This window comes from Nannobrachium achirus (assembly GCF_963921795.1).
Source record: "Nannobrachium achirus genome assembly, chromosome: 23".
NCBI lineage: Eukaryota > Metazoa > Chordata > Actinopteri > Myctophiformes > Myctophidae > Nannobrachium > Nannobrachium achirus.
In genome coordinates this window covers 26,624,479-26,647,940 of record NC_137830.1, presented here as the reverse complement: position 1 = coordinate 26,647,940, position 23,462 = coordinate 26,624,479, and the positions used below count along the sequence as shown (strand labels likewise).

Here is a 23,462-nt window from a genome sequence, read left to right as displayed (position 1 = left end):
ATGTATTAGTCATGCAAGCCACCGTTAAAGATGGATTATAACATTTATAAGCCCCTTGAGAGGCATCTCATTGTGAGCTTGCAGATCGTCTCTTTCAGTTAATTGAGTAGCCTACATCGGACCCCAAATGGAAACGGGCCAAAGGCTTTTTCTTGGAGAAATCCTTTTAGCAGACCTTTGTATTGTACATAAACTTCCCTCTGTACCTGTCTCTGCAAACTGTTAATAAAGTAATCAATCAATCAATCAATCAATCAATCGAGCTTGTAGATCTGCGATTTTCAAAATCTCTTGAAATAAAATATGTGCTATATTTGGAAGATTTTTAAAACATTTAAACAAATGAGGCCGGACCAATAATTAAAAAAAAAAAAAAAAAAAACTTGGAAGCAGGCCCAATAAGCAACTACACAGACCTGGCTTTTAACTCTCTGTATATTTTGAGCGGTGTATAATTGATACAAAAAGATAATTTTATTTTTTAAGTCAACTGTTGGCATTTGAGGACCATCTGCGACTGCGTTGTTGGTTAACTAGACAACAGGAAACTATACTTTTATTGTGTGGAACACCAACCGGAAAAAGCCCAAAACCTTTATTTTGGAAATACTCTACCCACAATTCTTATTACATTCTGGTTGGCTTGACTGTTGTATCATTTTGATAAGGATTTGTTTAAACATAATGCACATCGTTGGACGGCTGGTGCATTAACGTTATTATCTGTCCAGTGATCTCCGGTCACATAATATCGTCTGGGTGAAATGAATAGACGACAACGTCGACAGCGGCAGACTACGGGTAAGTTAGTTGATCATCATTGAGCTCAGCAAAGACATGATGCCGCCAAGCCAAGCAGTGGAGAGCTAACATTAGACCCCATGCGCCAGAGGGACGGCCGGTCGGCCTGTGATTTTCATTGGTTGGCTGGTTTTTGTTTATAATAATAATATATATACTAGACTCCGAAATGAGATTGATTGAAATGAGAGTCTGGTTTACGAGGGTGTGAGGCTACCCCCCTCGGGAGGCTCTCTCCATTCCGACATGTCGCCACTCCGAAATTGACTTCTTATTGTCGGAGTGGCGACACAAATGTACCACCAACAAAATAAATAAAACTACATAGCAACCATTCCAAGTAGCCAATCAGAGCCCCGACCGTCCTTCTGAGCTTTGGGATGTAGACACCCATGCTAACTCTGTTAGCCTCTTGGCTAAGTCGTCAGTTAACCTAACCGCTATGATGTTGTTGATGTTGGGTGGGCCTGAATTTGTGTGCTCCGTCCTGCGTGTCGCGCGCAGAAAATAGCAGATCTGCAAGCTCACCACTTATAGCGGATGCGACGTGTGGTGAGCTTGCTGCTTGTAGATCTGCACTCAGCCCACCCCGGCGTCTACGACGAAATATAACTCTGGTTTAAAAAAAAAAGATGACTGCTTCTTCACGTTTATCTTCGTTCCTATATATATGTTTTTGTATAAAATGTTTAATGTTGGCGTTGGGCTGTGTTTGGATTTACAACACGAGGTTGAATCCAATGCTAAATATGAGTTTTGAGATGTCACTGTTTAAGTAATACTTCTGTTATGAATAGTTTTGATTGATTGATTGAAGACTTTATTAGAAGTTTAGGAAAAGGTACAGTTTCATGACGGTACAGTTTGATTGATTGATTGATTGAAGACTTTATTAGAAGTTTGCATAGGAAAAGGTACAGTTTCATGACGGTACAGTTCACTGGTACAAGGTCTACTAAAAGGAGATCCATGAAAAGACTAAGCTTATTTCCATAGGATAGGAAACCGTTGAAGTATCTCATACAACATTGAATGACAGACGGATAGAACACAGTACTATGCTGTAGATATAGTCATGAAAAAAGGGGAAAACTTACAGTAGGTAAATACAAAGAGGGGTCAGGGGAGGCAGGGCTGGGCTATGTTTGTTTTTACCAGTTGTGAACAGCTGCTGCCTGTAAGTGGTTTTTCAGGGCGATTTTAAAGGATGCTAGTGATCCACACTCCTTTAAGGCCTTCGGTAAGGCGTTCCACATTTGTGTGGTATAACAGAAGAACGAGTTTGACCCTTTGTTTGAGTTGACTCTAGTCTAGCCTATTACCCATTCAGCCTCTGTGGCTCGCCTGGCTCCGAAAGGTGTAAATAGAGATATGTGAAATGTAGGCCAGGGAGGCCAGGTAAACTGCTACACAATAAATTCCTTGGTTGCAGGTGCTGTAGTCTACTGAAAAGCAACGAGGAAATGGATGGAGGAGACTGGAAGAATTATATATTTTGTCTTTATTTCTATACATGCTCAAGGAAGTGCTCTAGTGCAATGGCGAGGAGTGGAATCATCTGGGGTTGTTACAAAAATTCACGCCCCCCAGCAGTGAGCACCGTCTCAAGCCGAGCGGACTTGAGACACCGCCGAGTCACCGTGTCAAGTGTTGCGAAGTCCGCTTGAGCCGATTCATGCTGTTAGAAGTTGTACAACAGGGGGCCAGAAAAGTAAATCTTTGTCTCTCTGATTTTCGCCCCCACCGTTGGGCTCTGATTCGTTGCTCCCAAGCTACCAAGCCATGAGGGGCTTGAACTTTGGTAACGACCCCAGACGATTCCACTCCTCGCACTGATACGGGACTCCCTCTTTCCTTAGCATTTCGCCTTGATTGTGCTTAAAACCCAAACTTTTAACTTCACTAAAAATATGCCTGACCCTAACCTGAAATACTTGAACTATCATCCATTTACACAGCAGATGTGTCTGCTGCCCCTCTTCCTCTGGCCTCTCTGAGGTTGCTGGCCTCCCCCCTCCAGCTGACCTATGCCTACATCTGGCAGGTCATCCAGCAGAGAGACGTCAGACAGTACAACAGGGTGGAAGAGTTTGTTGCGACGGTGACGCAGACCCTCCCAGATCTCCTGAGTTTCAAGCAGACCGCTCAACTCCTCCTGGGACTCAGAGCACGGGTGAGAGCTCTTTGACATGCATGCATGTATGCACTGTGTGCGTTGCAATGTGAGAGAACTGTTGGTATGCATTTAGGTGCCATGTTCCACACAGGAAGTGCTTTTTTATTTACTTCACTTAAAGTTCCAAGTGCATTACCACCATTGTCACCAACATGAAAATTCCGTCTCGGCACACTTCGCTCTGAATTTAAAACAAGCCTAAAATGTCAGATTCTCTTGTTCAAAGGCCATATGAGAGGCAAAACTTGAAAGGAGGTGGGTTTGTCTTGCCCCTTTTGACTGTTCTGTATTCATTTTGTCAGACATCCCAAGTCTCCCGGATGTTGCGGGAGTCTCCCGGAAATCAGCGTCTCCTCCCGGGCACCCGCGAGTGGCACCGAACCTCCCGGAAATCCCGGCCGCTCCCGCAAATGCTAGCCATATCCGCCTGGATCCGGTCTAGAACCGGATCTGCGACCCGCGATGCAAATAAATGTGTTCTCATTCGTTGTCAAACTGTCAATCTTGCTGCCTGTGCGACGCACGGCAGCCTGCAGGCAGGCTGTTGTGTGTGTCTCACTGTGATAGTGACAGAACTTTCTCCCAAATTCCGCTGTGCAGAACCGTTTTTAACAGTTTTTAACCATTTTTAACCGTAGAAAAATGAGTAAAATCCGCGAAAAAACGATAGTTTTGCGAGCGTGCGAGAGAACGGGCGCGCGCGTCCACAGGAGACCTCCCGGAAATGCTGATCTCAAAGTTGGGATGTCTGTTTTGTAAATGGAAGGGTACTGCCATCCATAAACAAGTGCACTCAAAGCGGGGCATAGAAGTCCTTGACTTCATTTCATTGAAAACATGTTATGTTTTTGGCCCTGGCCCTAGACTGCAATGCTGCGGGCCGCGCGTTCGATTCCTGTTCCCGACGTCTACTGTCCTAAAAAAGCCAAAAAGGTGGAATTAGTTCCTCAAATTTGATATCAATCAAAGGACAGCGTGGCAGAACTCATAGACTGCACTGAACTTACCAGACTAGTGACACTCCGACTTGAGATGTTTTTCTGGAAATGTAACGGATCATTGAATCTCTTGTGTTATAGATCATTTTGGAGTTGCTTCAACCACAGGCTACCCCTGACCCCAAAACCATCCAGACTCTAATCAAGAAGCTCAACGTCTGTCACACCAAGGTAACATTATGAATAAGGGATTTAATTTTTATACTTAATTGGGAACGTTGGTTGAAAGTGTACCCTCTTTTTCAGAAATGCACTGCCTCCCATTCATACAAGTAGGCACATTCAAATCTGGTTGCTTCTCAACACAGTCCTAGTCTTCACACACTTCTCAGTTCTAAACGGTAGAGGGCTGCAACTGGATTTGGATAAATAAATAAATACATCCAGAATTATATTAATTAGAATTATATGAATTCACTAGAAATACTGTTCCTTCGAAACAGTGTGGGCTCACTTCCAACCAAAAAAATAATAGTAAAAAGTGTCAAGGTCCCAGGCAATGCTCTCTTTCATTTTACTGACGTAAAATGGTAATGAAAATACAATGTAGACAAGCAGTGTTATTACATGAACTTAACGTTATGGACAATTAAATCAAAATAAAATTAAAACATAATGTGGACGGTACCTTATGGTACTTTACCTTACTGTACTGTACTGTACTGTACTGTACTGTACTTGTACTGTACTGTACTGTATCATACCTTACTGTACCATGTATTGTACCGTACCGATTTGTACCGTACCTTACTGTACTTTACCTTACGGTACTTTACTGTACTGTACCTTACTGTCCCGTACTGTACATTACTGTACTTTACTGAAACGTACTGTACCTTACTGCACTGTACTGTACAGTACCTTACAGTATTGTACTGTACCTTACTATACTGTACTGCACCTTCCTGCAATGTACTGTACCTTACTGTACTGTACCTTACTGTACACTACTGTACTGTACCTTACAGTACTGTACTTTACTGTACTCTGCTGTACCTTACTGTACTTTACTGTACTCTACTGTAACTTACTGTACCTTACAGTACTGTACTTTACTGTACTCTACTCTACTGTACTGTACCTTACTGTACTCTACTGTACCTTACTGTACTGTACTTTACTGTACTCTACTGTACCTTACTGTACTGTACCTTACTGTACTATACTGTACTGTACTCTACTGTGCCGTACTGTACCTTACTGTACTGTACTCTACTGTACCGTACTATACTGTACTTTACTGTACTCTACTGTACCTTACTGTACTCTACTGTACTCTACTGTACCTTACTGTACTATACTCTACTGTACCTTACTGTACTATACTCTACTGTACCTTACTGTACTGTACCTTTCTGTTCCTTACTGTACTTTACTGTACTCTACTGAACCTTACTGTACTTTTACTGTACTCTACTGAACCTTACTGTACTGTACATATTCTATGTGTTCTAGATCTACATTTTTGATTCTGTGTTTGGGAACCAGCAACTGTCAAATGCAATTGTAGTGGAGTATATTGAGTGCATATACTGTAGGCTAACAATCCCAGATCACATCTGTCCTCCACTATGTCTATAACCAAGGCGTTCTTCTATGTGGCCACTCCAGACTGAGGAGTGGAGCATGGCTTTTATTGCGTTTGTGGATCTGACTTGGAAATGCATTGGTTTTGATATCTCCCTGACAACCAACAACAACCACTAATATGTCTGACTGTCCCTGCGGGCTCTAGGATAAATGGCTATGGGATTTACATCCCATCGCCCGGGATCAATCCTAAAACTTGATTCTTTTAAAGTTAAATTTCTCTAAAACTACAAAACATTTCAAAATGAAAAATACAAGCACACATGTCCACAGTAAGCTGAACACACAACCATTTGAATGGTGTTGAAAGGTGTAAGTGTGTAGGAGTTGAATCGCGCCAAAGTTTTGAGGAGATACTGACTGACTATAAACTAGAATATTTGCAATTTGTAAAATTGCGAGTGTGGTTGCCCGCCCCGCCCCGGCGCGAGTCGCGGGGATGTGCCGCCGAGACCCCAAGGAAAATGCTGGAGCCCGAGGGAGACGACGTCGGAACGGATACCGTCAGGGCCTATTCTAAAAGGTGCTGTTCGGATCCTGCGTTTGTGATGTAAGGATACGGCGTCTTGTTTTTAAGAAATAGGCTCCTCCCATAAAGTTTCGCCAAGCGATTACGTTGTCCTGTCGCTCCCGAGATCCTTTGTGTTTCGTTTTGAGAGGGACGTTCTCCCTGAAAAACGCGTTTTGGCCCGAAACGGTTACGTTTTGCACGGTTGTGGCGCCCCCTATGGGTCGAAGTGTAAATGCTTTTGGGGATTCGTTGAGTATATCACCCGCAACCTGTGTTTAAAATTTGGTGTTGACTGGATGTTTTGTTTGTGATTTATGGCTATTCTTTGCAAAACGGGCCCCTCCCGCTAACTTTGGAAGCCTGTTACGGGCGAACGGTATGGACTATCGAAATATTGCTTAAATATGTTCATCGGATGGGTCCAGAGATCTTGTGTACCGATTTTTGTGACATTTGGAGAAAGTATGTAGGAAAAAGAGCAAAAAGTGTTTTGAAGAAAATTCAAAATGGCGGAAAATCTATCCTGACGCAAATGGGCGGGGCCTATATAGGGAGATGCGTCATGACCCAAGGAATCCAGGGGAAAAATAATTTTAATTTTCTGACCTACGGTTCAAGAGTTACAGGCCGAAACGTAAAGTGGGCTGTTATAGCGCCACCATGAGGCCGACTGACGAAACTTTTTTTCAATTAATCCTTGAACTTATTATGAATGTGCTCTCCAAGTTTTGAAACTGTAGCCCCTATGGTTTGCGAGAGAAAAATAATTGAAAGTGAGTTTTTGCATTTTCCCATTCAAGTCAATGGGGAAAATTAATTCACTAATAAATTAATATCAATTAAACGATACAACTTTTCTCTTAGCGAAGTACAAGCACACGATTCCCGATGAAGCCGGTCGATTTGACATATGGCGCGAGTGTGTGGCGCAAAAACTGTGGGCGGTGAAACGCGCCGAAAAAAAAGTTTATCACCCAAAGAAAGAATAAACTAGAAAATTTGCAATTTGTGAAATTGCGAGTGTGGTTGCCCGCCCCGCCTCGTTTCGCCAGGCGATTGCGTTGTCGTGTTGCATCCGAGATCGCTTGTGTTTCGTTTAGAGAGGGTTGTTCCCCCTGAAAAACACGTTTTGGCATGAAACGGTTACGTTTTGCGCGTCTGTGGCGCCCCCTAAGGGTCGAAGTGGAAATGCTTTTGGGGATTTGTTGAATATCCCACCCGCGACTTGTGGTTAAAATATGGTGTTGACTGGATGTTTCGTTTGTGATTTATGGCTATTTCTTGCGAAATGGGCCCCTCCCGTTAACTTTGGAAGCCTGTTACGGACGAACGGTATGGACTATCAAAATATCGCTTGAATATGTTTATCGCATGGGTCCATAGATCATGTGTACCGATTTTTGTGACATTTGGAGAAAATAGGTGGGAAAAGGAGCAAAAAGTGTGTTTTGAAGAAAATTCAAAATGGCGGAAAATCTATCCTGACGCAAATGGGCGGGCCTATATTGGGAGATGCGTTATGCCCCAAGGAATGCAGGGAAAAAAGAATTTTAATTTTCCGACCTACGGTTCAAGAGTTATAAGCAAAAACGTAAAGTGAGCTGTTATAGCGCCACCATGAGGCAGACTGATCTAATTATTTTTTATTTAATCCTTGTACGCATTATGAACCTCCTCTCCAAGTTTTGAAACTGTAGCCCCTATGGTTTGCGAGAGAAAAATAATTGAATGTGAGTTTTTGCATTTTCCCATTCAAGTCAATGGGGAAAATTAATTCACTAATAAATTAATATCAATTAAACGATACAACTTTTCTCTTAGCGAAGTACAAGCACACGATTCCCGATGAAGCCGATCGATTTGACATATGGCGCGAGTGTGTGGCGCAAAAACTGTGGGCGGTGAAACGCGCCGAAAAAAAAGTTTATCTATAAATAAATAAAAAAGAATAAATAAAGTCTCCCTAGAACTATAGTGTGTTGCCCTGTTAGGGCAACCACACTAATAAAGTTTCCCTAGAACTATAGTGTGTTGCCCTGTTAGGGCAACCACACTAATAAAGTTTCCCTAGAACTATAGTGTGTTGCCCTGTAAGGGCAACCACACTAATAATGAAGATAACATACGTGTGCTCGCCTTCCAGGCGAGCCCACAATTAAACAGAATTATAGACCTTGTCACCTGTTCACAATCTGTGATCTCATTGGACAATATCTGAAAATCCTAATCGGGATGGATGGATAGATTGACATGCCAATGTGTGTTCCATGATGAAAAACATATCACTTGTGTAAAGTATGAAATTGAGTTGGCACCAGTAGTTTTGGTAACATTGAAGCAGAGTGTTAAAAAATAACATATTACTGTGTATTGTGTTATTTAATAAAATACCGCTCTTTGTTGCACTTTTTAATAAAATACCACTGAGTGTTGTGTTAATAAAATACCACTGTGTGTTGTGTTTTTGCAGAAGGATGCAGAGGTGCAGCAATGTCAGACTAACTTCATGGTTCTGGTGCAAATGCTGCTTAAAAACAAAGCACAGAGTAAACTGTTCTTCAAGGTAAAATGTTGGAAGTCAATCTGAAGGAAGCCTCCTAATCACCTGATGAATATACTGTATATTTAATTACCCAGTCTAGTCTTTAGTAATGACTAGATACACAAGTCATACTTCGCACGCAGGCCCACGCACACATGCACATACAGTAACTCTGCTAATTTGTCCTGTATATTTCTCATTGTTTTTAGGATGTCTTCCCTGTGCAGTATGGTCCCAAATTTGATACAGCTCTACAGGCCCTGATAGCAGGCCTGGTTTGCAAACTGGAACAACTGCTGCCTGTACCCAACCTGTCCCAGGTAGGTGCAAGTTACTTTCAAACTTTCACATAATACTAGTTGCTATTTACTAGTGATTGGTCCGTGGTCCGGGGACCACCAGCGTTCCAAATGAACCCTTTCGGTTCTGTAACCGTGTGTACAAATGGAACCAAAAGAACAACAAGAACAAGGATTTTACATAGGATTTTATTTAAAAAAATATATATATTAAAAAAAGAATTGTATGAAATGTCCTTGAAATTGTCCACTTGAAATTAGAAAAAGTTTGAGTATCACCATTTTCAAGTAAAAGACTAACTTAACATGCTCACTGTTCAAGTTTATACTGAATAGGTGCTCGGTCAAACGGTTTTCTTAGATTTCTTTCCATTTGAAGTATTGATGTTGATGTACTGGTGTATTACCTTGCTTATTGGAAGTCGCTCTGGATTAAGAGCATCTGCTAAATGCTCTCTCCTTTCTTCACTCAGCTTGGTTCCATGATCTCTACCTCTATGGAGGCATGTGCACAGTTCATCCCTGACCCCAGTGACCTTACGACCCTCCTCAAGCCCCATGAACCCAATGCAACGCTGGGGAAATATGGTAGCTTTCATTTGACAATTGTGTTTAACATGAATCATTTACATACATTAATTTACTACATTGCAATATATTTTAATGATACTTGGACATTCAGCCGAGTTTAAAGGATTACAGTAGTTCACCCCGAAAATGACCTTTTTTCTATTGATTACTCACGCCATGGAGACTTTAGTTCAATAATATTCTTATTGTATTTGTTGCATTCCTAAGACAAAACAATGATTATAGTGGCTCCAGGCACCTAGGCTGATAATCCATCCCTTGCAGCGTCGCAGATTCGAGTCCTGATCCCGACGACCTTTGCTGCGTGTCACCCCCCCATCTCTCTCCCCGTTTCCTGTACACCTATCAATAAAGTCAGAAAAAGCCCCAAGAATATATTTTTAAAAAATAGTAAATTTCCCCCCTTTGATTTATTCAGGTCCCCATCCGGAATCATTGGGGCTAAATTTATGTCTTAGGAATGCGACACATACAAAAACAAATATTATTGAACTCAAGTCTCCATGTCGTGAGTAATCAATAGAAAAAAGTAATTTTGGGGGTGAACTACTCCTTTAAACTCCTGCCAGCATTTCAGGAAATTTAGGAGAGGAGCATAAATCATAATGACATATAAGCAGTAATGTGCATTAAATACAAAAGCACTTAAAATGCACATTACATAGAATGTTAAAGGAGATATAGTCAACTTTTTCATTTTGGCCGTTGTCAGGCTGACTTTGTTTACATTCCTCTTCTATTCTTTTATATGGAATCCATTTTTTAAAAGAAACATATGAAGCTTCATTTTTTTAATAAAATATTTTCAAAACATTCTTTTTATTTTAGCATCTGTTTTTCAAGAAAAAGTTGACTATAGCTCCTTTAACTGATTGCATCCCTCTCGTCTCTCTGCACCACAGCCATCTCATCTACCGTCGGCGACTGCGTTCTCTCTTCACTGTCCTACATCCATGCTGCAGTGGAACCACCCAAGTCACCAGAAAGGGTAGAGACCGCTGCCGCCACGAGTGCAGCAAGCCCTGCTTCCTTCAGCGACACAGACGACGTGATATACATGACCAGAGACTCGGACGAATATCAGAACGTGACAGAATCCCCCACTACTCTCACGGACAGGTTAACGAGTAGCTGCGATGACACTGCGGGGCATCAGGAAGACACTGTTGAGACAAACATTGCAGCAGCCACACCGGTAGCCAGCACAAGTCAGGAGAAGACTCAAGAGGTCTCTGGAACTAAAGAGTACACGACTATCCAGGACACAGAAGAGACTGAAGAGCTGCAGACAATGTCTGTAAATCCGCCAGATACACCAGAGCTACAGGAATCTCCATTGATGTCGATACCTCTGAAGACTGCTCACGTGTCGATCCAGAATGATTCTGCCTCGCCGAATGCGGTTAGCACAGAAACCAGCAGCGCACAGAAGCTACAGACTCAACGGGTGACACTGCAGCAGTGGGTCTCCCAAATCGCCACCAACTCCCTGTCACTCCCGGCCCTGCCGCCTATTCCCCCACTCAAGATGAGAGGTGGAAGGGCGGCCCCCGAGAAGGGACAAAAAGTGAAGAAGAAACCCAAGCGTCCGGTAGACAAGTTCGAATGTAAAACTTGCACCAAGCGCTTCCCCTACCAGTCTCTGCTGCAAGACCACGAGCGCATCCACACGGGTGAGAAGCCGTACCCGTGCTCAGCATGTCCAAAGAGTTTCCGGACGCAGGGCTTGCTGACCAACCATCAGAAGCTCCACAGTGGCATTCGGCCGTACAGCTGCGGCCACTGCGCCCGGGGTTTCATCAGCATGGCATCCCTCAGGAGGCACATTCTGGTCCATCTCGGTCAGAAGCCCTTCTACTGTGAGATCTGCAACAGGGGCTTCACTCAGTCAGCGTACTTCAGGAGGCACATGGAGTGCCACACCAGCCAGAAGAGCTTCACCTGCAAGCAGTGCAATAAGACTTTCCCAACAGAGTTCAAACTGGAAAACCATGAGCGCTGGCATACAAGGGACCGCCCGCACATGTGCGAGCGCTGTGGCAAGAGGTTCCTCATGCCCAGCATGCTGAAGAGGCACATGGGCTACCATATTGGCGAGAGGCAATACCTGTGCTCGCAGTGTGGCAAGACCTTTGTCTACATGTCAGACTTAAAGAGGCACCAGCGCTACCACGGGCCAAAGGTCAAGATGCCATGCCCCGTCTGCCAGAAGACGTTCACCAAATACACCCTGAGGATTCACATGAGGATGCATACCCAGGAGAAACCCTACAATTGCCCTATTTGCGAAAAGTCCTTCAGTCAGATCGGGAACCTGCAGGTGCACAAGAGGCTACACACCAATGAGCGACCCTACAGTTGTGAAGTCTGCGGGAGAACCTACAAGCTGTCATCCCACTTGAACACCCATAAGAAGTCACACACGAGCGAGCGGCCCTGGACGTGTGACATCTGCGAGAAGGGGTTCGCCATCCCTGGTACTCTGAAGAAGCACATGCTGTCGCACTCCAGGGAGACCACTCCCGGGTTCTCCAATAAACAGCGACACAAGGGCAAGCATAAGAAACCCTCGATGAAAATTAAATTTGACGATGGCAACGAAGGTTATTGATGTTCTCAAAACATTAATTTATTTCCCCTTTTAAAATCTAGGTTAGGTTTTATTCAACATGCATACCATCCTCCATTATGTTCCTATGAACCTATGATCTTCTTGTCACCAGTCAAGAGCATCGTTAAGTCACTGGTTCCCAAACTTTTGTCCTTAGAGCCAACCAAACATTACATTCACTCTCATATGACCTGAGTGCATTACGTCTGACATCATGAACATCAAGCTCTCCTTATATTTGAATAAGAATAGTGTTTAAATGATACAATTTTTTCAAGTCAATTGTTGGACTTTTCAGTCAGTCTATTCATACACTTGAAAATCATTAAGCAAATATTTGTCAATTATGAGGACTTTCTACTTCATGATTTGTTTTTGATTAACTATGATAACTCATATTGGCTTACTATGATGTGGACATAAGAACGCACAGTAAATTAAGTTAGACAAGAATTTATGTAAATATCTGTCTGGAAATTATTATTATTATTATTGTTTTAACTAGCAGTATATTTTGAAAAAGGATGGAAAAGGTACATATTGAAAAGCTATGGAATTTTGATTTCTGTCAATATTTTCAATATTCAGTGTGACCGAACCACAAAGCAAAGTGACACTATATTTACTGTTTGTTGGAAATGGGATACATGTAAAAATAAAATGACAGTGTCTAGTTCAATCTTTATCTTCTGATAATAATTTACTATGTGTGCCGTTTGTGTACTCAAAACCCAGTTGCCCCCATTTTTCCTGTGGACTGCTCGCCCCCAGCGGTTCTTGTATTTGTTTTACTGAGGCTAAGGTTAGGATTACGGTTAGGGCCAGGCATAGTTTTAATGAGGTTAAGTTTAGGAATAAGGTTAGGTTTGCATAATAGTTAGTTTCACTGAGGTTGCTATTACAAATACCTAGAAGTGGCGACCGCTCCGGGGTGAGCGTTGTTAAATGGTAAATGGTGCATTTATATAGCGCTTTTTATCCAAAGCGCTTTACAGAGATTGTGCATTACATTCACGCACACATTCATACACCGGTGGCGGAGGAAACCATGCAAGGCACCAACCAGCTCACCGGGAGCAATGTGGGGTTCAGAGTCTTGCCCAAGGACCCTTCGACATTAACTCAGAGGGAGCCCGGAATCGAACTGGGAACCCTTCGTGCTCTAATAACGGTTTCTCTACCCCTGAGCTATGCCGTTGTTCTATTCACTTATACAGGTTAGTATTTCAAATGAGTGACCCTATATGAGTGTTGCTGTCCCAAAGTGGGTATTTTAGGACATTTTATTCTTTCTGTGTTTGAAGATTTGGTTGATGTACTGCCTTGTTTATTTTATTGATTTGACTTTGGTGCCATCTACTGTTCTGGTCGCGTCATTTATATTGAAGGGGCATATATCACGTGACTAATCACTAGCATTAAACTCACCTGTGGGGCTCGGGCAGACAGACTGAACAAAGAAACAGGGCAAGAGACAGGAACTCTCATACTAAAATCCTAACTACTAAATATCTGGTGCAGAAGGCCACACGGTATGCCACCTTTTATTGTTTATCTTTTGTTGTATTCTATCTTTTATTTATTGTACAATGTGTTTCTTCATTGCATCTTTATTTATTACTGCATCTCATTGATTTGTTTTATTGATGAATTACAAATATGGACTTGGAGGGGATGGCAGCAAAGTTGGCTGACACCCAGGACATAGATGATAAATGTTTTTTTAAGTTCATGGTGTTGAAATGTTGTTTTGTTGTTTACATTGCAGAAAACGTGTTGCCTTCGTCGCTTAAGTCTTTCCTCTCAGCATCTTTGTCAGAGCCTGTTGCGGCCGTCTGCATGTGTGCGGCTCTCAGGGCCTGGAGTAGCCGCAAATTGCAACACTAGATTTTTTTATAATCGGTTGAATCTAGGGTTGCAATACCTCCCATAGGCAGCCAATGCATCAAAACGTTTTTTTTTTTGCAATCTGATTGTGTTAAACGACATCAAACTCACCAATATTGCGGCTCTATGGAAAGCTTGGAATTTACTCTTGCTATCTGCAAAGTGTTTGTTTCAGAAAAGTCCACAGTAGACATGATAGGAGCTACTTTCTATCCAAGACATTTTGTTCAGGTGATCATTTTTTCTAAGTCCTGGAGTTTGGAAGCGCTCGTGGAAAATCCCACAACTGTCCTGTGACCACCTGGTTCTAAATGTCACATTATGCAGGAGGCAGCGGGACATGGCGTTATAAAAGACGAGCGCTTCCGAAGTTCAACACTTAGAAAATAAACCATGTCTGCTCGGATTTCTTGACAGAAAATAAATCATAACAATTCTACGGTGGATTTTTCAGAAACAAACACTTTGCAGATAGCAAGAGTAAATTCCAAGCTTTCCATAGAGCCACAATATTAGTGAGTTTGAAGTCGTTAAATACAATCAGATAGCAAAAAACTGTTTTTATGCATTGGATCCCTATGGGAGGTATTGCAACCCTAGATTCAACCGATTATAAAAAAATCTAGCGTTGCAATTTGCGGCTGGGCCTGGAGTTGGCCGCGTTCCAGGGCCAGTTGGTGGCAGGCGTCCCTGTGCTGGGCTCTGAGGCCATCTAGCTCTGTCTGTGTCATGCTGTGTGCCGAGTGTCTGGGCCAGCTGCTCCTCCAGGGCCCTGTGGCTGCACTGGTACTCTGCCAGGGCCTGCTCGGCCTCCACGCTGATCCGGTCGGCCACCGCCACCTTCAGGTCACACTGGAACTGGTGCCACTCCTCCCTCTCCGCCTTCAGTTCGTCCTTCAAGCAGCGCACCTCCTATCCAAGCTCATCTCTCTCAACGAGTAGATAATCCCTCTCAACAAGAAAGCGCATGAGCAACTCTAGGCTACTGCTCCTGTGGCTGCATCCTGGCGGGAGCTGAGGCCTAGCGAGGCTCGATAGTGCTCCAATAGACTGAGCAGCACCAGGGTGGTCTACATCTCGGTCATCTCTGCTCCCGTCTAAGGACCCAGCCCGCTGTCGTGCTCAGAAGAGGAGCCCCTGCTCCTGTTCCCTGGCTCACCACTGCATCATTCCCGGTCCTCTCTGGTGAGACGATGGCATCTTGGCTGATGCCCCTTGATGTTTGGTCAGTACCCGCATATCTGACCAAACATCTCCAAAAAGTTAGCGACACCCACAACACCAGAGGGAGCGCACACAATGATCTGATTACACAAACCCATAAGACAAATATGGATAAATTCACCTTCTACAACACTGCCACCCAGGTGTGGAATTCCTTGACTACCTCCCTTAAAACATGTAGCTTGCTGGCATCCTTCAAAACTGCCCTGAAAACTCACCTTTCAGGAGGCCAGAGAAGGAGGTAGTTATCACTTATGTACATAGTGTTTTTATAACAGCAATATTATTGAATGTTTTCTTTGCTATTTATTACCTTAGCCCACCCCCTTGTTTCCCTGAAACTGTATAGTGTTTTTATAACTGCGATATTATTGAATGTTTTCTTTGCTTGCTATTTATTATGTCCATGAATTATATTCAGAGGGCTTTCAATGTAAAAAAGACTGTAAAAGGTCTTATTTGGGATGTTTTAGGAAGGTTGTTTAACTGTACTTGTAGCCTACTATACTACAATTGTATTGACTATAGGCCTACTTGTACTGTTCTCCATTGTTGTCTAATAAAATAATCAATGACTGCTCAAGCCTGGCATGCTCGTGTGACAAAGTGGTATAGTTCAAACTAATTGCCAGACAACGGCACCTGGGGAATTGCACCTCTCCATTTTTGTCTAATCAAATAAAAAATGACTGCCCAAGCCTGGCATGCTTGTGTGACAAAGTGGTATAGTTCAAACTAATTGCCAGACAACGGCACCTGGGGAATTGCATCTCAGGAAATATTTATCTTAGAAAACCACTTTAACTATACACCTTTGTAAAATGGTAACCCCTCACACAAGTTTGTTTTACATAAAACCAGGCAGAAACATGTTTTAACAAAAGTACAAAATAGGCTTTATTTAACAGACCTTTAAATCATTGTCATGTCATTAGTATTTCACTTAACAATAAAATGCATCCAGTGGAGATCAGTGTAATCAAGACTGAGTCAACAATAAAATATGCTGTGCATCTAATATGGGCCAGTGCTGGGACAAGGGAGGAGGAACAGGCTGACCAACCAAGGCAATGGGCACTCCCAAATAACAGCAAACCAAACCTAAAATAGCAAACACATCAAAAAGTGGGAACCACTACCAGGGTGGCCGTCACCTGTCCCCGTTATAGAGCCCCAGCACCAGGCCTGTAGATAGAGAACAGAATTAGGACTCAGTAGATTATTGCGACCGTTAGGGAGCAGTTTACTATGAAAACCTCCACCGTCCGTCCGTCCGTCCGTCCGTCACGTCACACGTCACACCTTTGTTTGTGTACGGTGTGATGTCATATATCTTCAGTATGACATCACACCACATGTGTAAACAAACCTTTGTGTACGTTGCTGTGGCAACAGTCTGTTGTTGCTGGTCTGTTAGTGTACGTTAGCAACCACCTTAGCAACCATGGTTTTACCCTAGCAACCAACTGTTTACCCTAGCAACCAACTGTTTACCATAGCAACCATGTTTTTTTACCCTAGCAACCAACTGGGCATAAAAGGGATTCTGTTAGGGATCTCCATATATGGGCATAAAAGGGATTCTGTTAGGGATCTCCATATATGGGCATAAAAGGGATTCTGTTAGGGATCTCCATATATGGGCATAAAAGGGATTCTGTTAGGGATCTCCATATATGGGCATAAAAGGGATTCTGTTAGCTGTTAGTGATCTCCATATATGGGCATAAAAGGGATGCTGTTAGGGATCTCCATATATGGGCATAAAAGGGATTCTGTTAGGGATCTCCATATATGGGCATGAAAGGGATTCTGTTAGGGATCTCCATATATGGGCATAAAAGGGATTGTATCCCAGATGATGCCCTGTTAGGAGATCCACACTAACAGAATCCATATATGGTCCTACCGACAGCTGCTATAAGCCAACCCTGGCGATAAGGTCTGAGTCGAAGAAATGCTTCTTTCCTGGCAAGAATTGCCCCTTTATACTGTAGGGCTCGTTTGTGTATTGTATGACATCACGCCACATCATCGGCTGAGGACTGTGTGATGTCATCATATTTGTGTACGGTGTGATGTCATATATCTTCAGTATGACATCACACCACATGTGTAAACAAACCTTTGTGTACGTTGCTGTGGCAACAGTCTGTTGTTGCTGGTCTGTTAGTGTACGTTAGCAACCACCTTAGCAACCATGGTTTTACCCTAGCAACCAACTGTTTACCATAGCAACCATGTTTTTTTACCCTAGCAACCAACTGGGCATAAAAGGGATTCTGTTAGGGATCTCCATATATGGGTATAAAAGGGATTCTGTTAGGGATCTCCATATATGGGCATAAAAGGGATTCTGTTAGGGATCTCCATATATGGGCATAAAAGGGATTCTGTTAGGGATCTCCATATATGGGCATAAAAGGGATTCTGTTAGCTGTTAGTGATCTCCATATATGGGCATAAAAGGGATGCTGTTAGGGATCTCCATATATGGGCATAAAAGGGATTCTGTTAGGGATCTCCATATATGGGCATGAAAGGGATTCTGTTAGGGATCTCCATATATGGGCATAAAAGGGATTGTATCCCAGATGATGCCCTGTTAGGAGATCCACACTAACAGAATCCATATATGGTCCTACCGACAGCTGCTATAAGCCAACCCTGGCGATAAGGTCTGAGTCGAAGAAATGCTTCTTTCCTGGCAAGAATTGCCCCTTTATACTGTAGGGCTCGTTTGTGTATTGTATGACATCACGCCACATCATCGGCTGAGGACTGTGTGATGTCATCATATCTCCATATATGGAGACATAAGGGTGTTTTTAATGAATCTATCATGGTTAAAATGGAGTTTGAAGTTACAATGAGTGTGTGGGGAGAGGGCCTGGGCGTGTTGGAGGGCCAGATAACATTTACATCAAATATCTAAATACTGAATGAAGAAAATTAAAAACTGTTCAGGGTGTTCATACAAGCCTGATTAGACCGTACAATGACAAAAAGTTTTTTTGAAAGTGGAATATCCCTTAAGTCTGACCTCACAAGCCCCATATTTGGACACGAACAACATATAACTCCATATGTTAAACAGTTGGTTGCTAGGGTAAAAACATGGTTGCTATGGTAAACAGCTGGTTGCTAGGGTAAACAGTTGGTTGCTAGGGTAAAAAACATGGTTGCTATGGTAAACAGTTGGTTGCTAAGGTAAAAAAACATGGTTGCTATGGTAAACAGTTGGTTGCTAGGGTAAACAAATGGTTGCTATGGTAAACAGTTGGTTGCTAGGGTAAAAAAACATGGTTGCTATGGTTTGACAAGGCCCTGCAGAAAATGCATGACACGCTGCTGCGCCACACTCAGCACCCCTAAAAACCAGTACTTGGGATTTGTTGATGTAAATGTTCACATAGAGTGTAATAATTGGTAAAACAAACTTTTGGCCTATTTGTGGAGATAAGCGACCAACGGTCGCTTATCTCCCGATTAGGGAGTCTTACTGGTAGTTACATGGACAAGTCTATTTAAGTACAAGATATAATGAATGGCTAGGCTTAGATACCAAATTGCCGCATCTTCATTCTGACCAGCGTTGTATGACTGGGAGGACTCAAATTGTATAGTAACACCAAGAGCAGCAAAACACCAGCAGTCTGTCACCTTAGCGCGTGTTTGCCCGAGTAGCACACACACACATGCATGTCCGCAGCGCCGGACAGCCGGAGTACACGGGTGTGCATGGCACGTGGTTGCCACACGCCAGGGTAGGACTCCGAAGGAGTAGGTCTACTAGTGAGAGCCTTAACTGAGGAAATTACAATTATAGCTGAAGCCCATCAGGCCAGCAGTTGCTGTAGGGCACCTTCTGTGTGCCCCACCAGCGAATGGAGACAACCAGCTATCTCGCAGCTGCAAGCCATGATGCTTAAATACCCTTTTCAATCAGCCCCTTAACAAGTGGGAGGAGGATGGGCGGTGGGAAGTGACGCCTATACTGCTACACTCGGAAATGATGTAAATAGGGAATGAATGCCCCACCTTTAATGCAAACACCATTATACCTGTTGTCATAGGACCCGTTTTGACCATCTGTGTGCATTTATGCCCATATATGGAGATATCTGTGTCTGTGTGCGTCCATTTTATGCCCATATATGGACATCTCTGCCTCTCCCTTTATGCTCATTATCCTAAAGGAGTTAGCACTCCCTGCTGCGTCGGGGAACGTGCGTGCCAAAGTCTGTTTAATGCAAACCCCATTATACCTGTTGTCATAGGACCCGTTTTGACCATCTGTTTGCCTGTGTCCATTTATGCCCATGTATGGAGATATCTGTCTGTCTGTGTCCATTTTATGCCCATATGGAGATCTCTGCAGACACAGTGCCAGTTCCGGAAAACACTGATGTCAGACATTAGCTCCGCATACGGAGATTCCGAACCTTTCGCGCCGGTTCCGTAAAACCGCGTATCGGGTCGGGTCGAGGCCGTGCACCACACTCCCTGCTGCGGCGGGGAACGTGCGTGCCAAAGTCTGTTTAATGCAAACCCCATTATACCTGTTGTCATAGGACCCGTTTTTACCATCTGTTTGCCTGTGTCCATTTATGCCCATGTATGGAGATATCTGTCTGTCTGTGTCCATTTTATGCCCATAGATCTCTGCAGACACAGTGCCGGTTACGGAAAACCCTAATTTCAGACATCAGCTCTGCATACGGAGAATCCAAACCGTTCGCGCAGGGTTCCGGAAAATCACATATCAGGTCGGGTCGAGGCCGGGGACGTGGACAAGCGTGTCAAATTTGAAGCCGGGGGGACGAACGGTTCCCGAGATACACGGATTACATACATATACACACTCAGAGAGATATGTATCAGCCCTGCAACGCTCATTTCTCGGCCACACACGTTTTCATGCCCTCCAATATTTACATGCGACTTCGGCATTAGCCGTTAAGAAAGTATGGATGAACTCCCCCCAAACCGAAATAATTTCGGGTCCCTCCCGAACCGAAATTAGTTAGGCTCCTTATTAGAGTGTGAAACGACACGTAGGCAAAGGTCTGAGCTATCTGAGTGTGAAATTTGGAGTCTGTAGAACCAACCATGTGCTGTCAGGGCTCTTTCATGCGATTGGCCCAATTTGGCCTCGGCTTATTAGTAGTCAGGATGTCTAGTTAGCCCACTCCGCCATTCCGAAACACCGCTATTCCGAAGCAGGGTTAGGTTAGAGATGTAAACAACGAATGTTTGAATTCTGTGTTCCTCCACGCGACAAACTAAATATTATCTTCTTATCAAAAATACAACATGTGACATTGTGACTAACCCTGGTCACCAGGACAACTCTTGGACAAGTTCAGTCGGTGTGATAGACAGCATGTCTAGCTGCGTTGCACCAATACTGTAAATACACATATTAAAAAGTGTAATTTAACGAGGAATATGGATCAAGAAATCCCTAACAACTCCGCAGGTAAGAAACAGCATAGCCTACAGTCGTATTATATCTATATATGTATCTATATCTATCGATCATGTCTATATCTATATGTATGTATATCTATCTGTGTGCTGACTGCTATTATTAGCTATTATTATTATTATTATATTCGGTTTTAAGTGAAGGCGCTAGTGTTGCAATACCGCCGCAGCCTGTTTATTTTAGATTAACCATTAAACCCCACCAGAGGCAATCCCTATCACATTCAACTCATGCACAAACATGTGGAATGCCCGATAGTCCGGGGCCTAAAGATAACATGGTCATTTTGTTCTAATTAGTGGTCTAAAAGTGCCAAATTTTGCACAGATGTAGCCCAGGGCATGCTCTAACGATTTAGCTAGGGCGCTTGAGCTGGCGTTATAGTGTTTGATTGATTGAAGACTTTATTAGAAGTTTGCATAGGAAAAGGTACAGTTTCATGACGGTAGTCCTACAGTTCACTGGTACAAGGTCTACTAAAAGGAGATCCATGAAAAGACTAAGCTTATTTCCACAGGAAACCATAAAGTATCTCATATAACATTGAATGACAGACGAATAGAACGTTCAGTAGGCCTACTATGCAGTAGATATGTAAATAAAATAAAATGAGAGAACAAAAAAAGAAAAAGAAAACGGTAAGTCTAAACAAACACTAAGTACAAAGAAGGGGCAGGGTAGGGTTGGGCTGGGTGAACGGCTGCTGCCTGTAAGTGTTTTTTCAGGGCAATTTTAAAGGATGCTAGTGATCCACACTCCTTTATGGCCTTCGGTAAAGCTTTCCACATTTTGGTGGTATAGCAGAAAAAAAAGAGTTTGACCTTTTGTTGGTTTTGACTGGTTGTTGTCACACTTTTGGCAAACATGGTGTCTATTTTGTTTTTGAGCATTTGACACTCATTGCAATGCACACATTGCAATTTGTTTTTGTATCAAAAACAAAATAGACACCAAGTTTGCCAAAAATGTTACAAGTTAGGTTATAACACTTACAGTATATAACACACACACACACACACACACACACACACACACACACACACACACACACGTGGTGGCTGGCTGCAGCCTGCAATTTGAAACCGGCCCCTGTAAAAAGTCAAAGACAAGCCTACCCTACTGAGCTGTATACTGTACATATAGGCTATAATTTCTGAATGTTATATGACATTTTGCATAGTATTGTTGTATATTTGTCTGTAATTTGATTTAATGTCTCAATGAAATAAGTATTGCAAACAAGTCAAAGTGCCTTCTTGGGTTTAAATCCTATTAGTAGCCCTTGTATCTTAGAAGCCCTTGTATCTGAACTGTACTGTCTTGTGCTTTTCCTATGCAAACTGCTAATACTCAATATTCAATCAGCCAATCAATAAAAAAGCTACACGCCCAGTCTCCCACCTCAACCTTGTCAATATGGTTCCAATCTTTTTGGGTGATGTCATTGGCTCAATGGCTTCCTCAAAAGCTGCACTTATTGTTTTTATTTATTTTTTAATACATTAACCACTTGACTGCTAGGATCCCTATTTCTGGGGGTAATATTTGCCTGAAAGCAGATAGCAGATCTACAAACTCACAGTGTGTTGCGCTGCTCCTTGCTTTGAGTTTCTGGAATGTAGAACATCTATTTTGGGAGTAGAGGTTTGGTGTGTAGTAAGTCTTGAGGGCAAAATGGTTAAATGTCTACAAATTATGAATCCAAAAGATGTTAAAAAATATGTAAATAATGAATACAAAAGATGTGTAAACAAACATATAAACATGAATTTATACAATACTGGTGATAGTCTATGAAGCTAGCTATTAAATTTATGAAAAGGTTTAATCTGCAACACAATTTTACACGTTTCCCTGCTTCATCTCTATCTCAGCTAAGGGGTCCCTTGCCTGACAAATGTTGAAGACGCCTGGCCCTGCACTATAGAATATTTACACTTAGAGTACACTGCATCTAATTTGGACCAACACTAATAGCAATAACCGTGTCGAGAATTACACGTTGTCCCTGACAACCTTTCCTTCATCCCCACTTCCAGGAGGCCAACTGACCTGCTCCACCTTGTCTCTGATGGTTCCAACCTTGCGTCTGATGTCAGCGTTTGCCTGGCAGGTGGTTCAGCATTGTAACATGGTGCATTATGGGAAGGTGGAGGAGCTGGTGCAGTTGGTGACAGAGGTGGTTCCCCACCTGCTGAGTGACACAGAGAAGGTTCACCTTCTCGTTGGACTGAAAGCAACGGTGAGATGGACTTTAGTAGGAGATCAGTGGTTCTCTATCCTTTTTTCTTCTTGGAGGCCCCCCTTATATCTGGCAAAAGCTGACATCCCACACATCCACATATCAGATATGTTAACAGAGACTTATTCTTAAACAATCTTGCTTATTTTTTAATGTTTTTGACAATGTAAGGACATGCCCAAAATAGGGATGCCAGACTGAAAGTTTATATATTTATTAACAATATTAGGGTCTTTCTTTTTTTTTAGATAATATTATATATTAGTATTAGTCTGCTTAACTCGTACATGTAGTAACAACAACGTTGTTACTACATGTGCGAGTTAGCTATCTGTATGACAAGTTGCATTGATGTCACATTGAGAACATACAGGCGGCGCATGTAAAATGTTGGACTACTTCGAAGGTACAGTAGTCCACAGTGTGAACACCCTGGACGAACAAACCAACAGTTTGAGTCAAAACACCCTGAAAAGAGTGATAGCTGTGCTATATAAAC

The 23,462-nt window shown here is 42.8% G+C and overlaps 1 protein-coding gene across 1 annotated transcript in view; it reads left to right on the top strand.

The window, feature by feature from the left end:
* Window positions 1-673: 673 nt before the first annotated feature.
* Window positions 674-23,462, top strand: part of LOC308308448 (uncharacterized protein) — a gene marked incomplete at its 3' end in the record, with an annotated part of 42,458 nt that continues 19,669 nt past the window's right edge. The window contains exons 1-10 of the mRNA XM_080753864.1: window positions 674-801; window positions 2,760-2,974; window positions 4,057-4,146; window positions 8,547-8,639; window positions 8,828-8,938; window positions 9,391-9,505; window positions 10,411-12,111; window positions 12,855-12,921; window positions 14,763-14,944; window positions 22,761-22,963. Of these exons, the coding sequence (XP_080609990.1) occupies window positions 765-801; window positions 2,760-2,974; window positions 4,057-4,146; window positions 8,547-8,639; window positions 8,828-8,938; window positions 9,391-9,505; window positions 10,411-12,111; window positions 12,855-12,921; window positions 14,763-14,944; window positions 22,761-22,963 (2,814 nt within the window). The 5' untranslated portion in view covers window positions 674-764. The remainder of the gene's footprint in view (window positions 802-2,759; window positions 2,975-4,056; window positions 4,147-8,546; window positions 8,640-8,827; window positions 8,939-9,390; window positions 9,506-10,410; window positions 12,112-12,854; window positions 12,922-14,762; window positions 14,945-22,760; window positions 22,964-23,462) is intronic.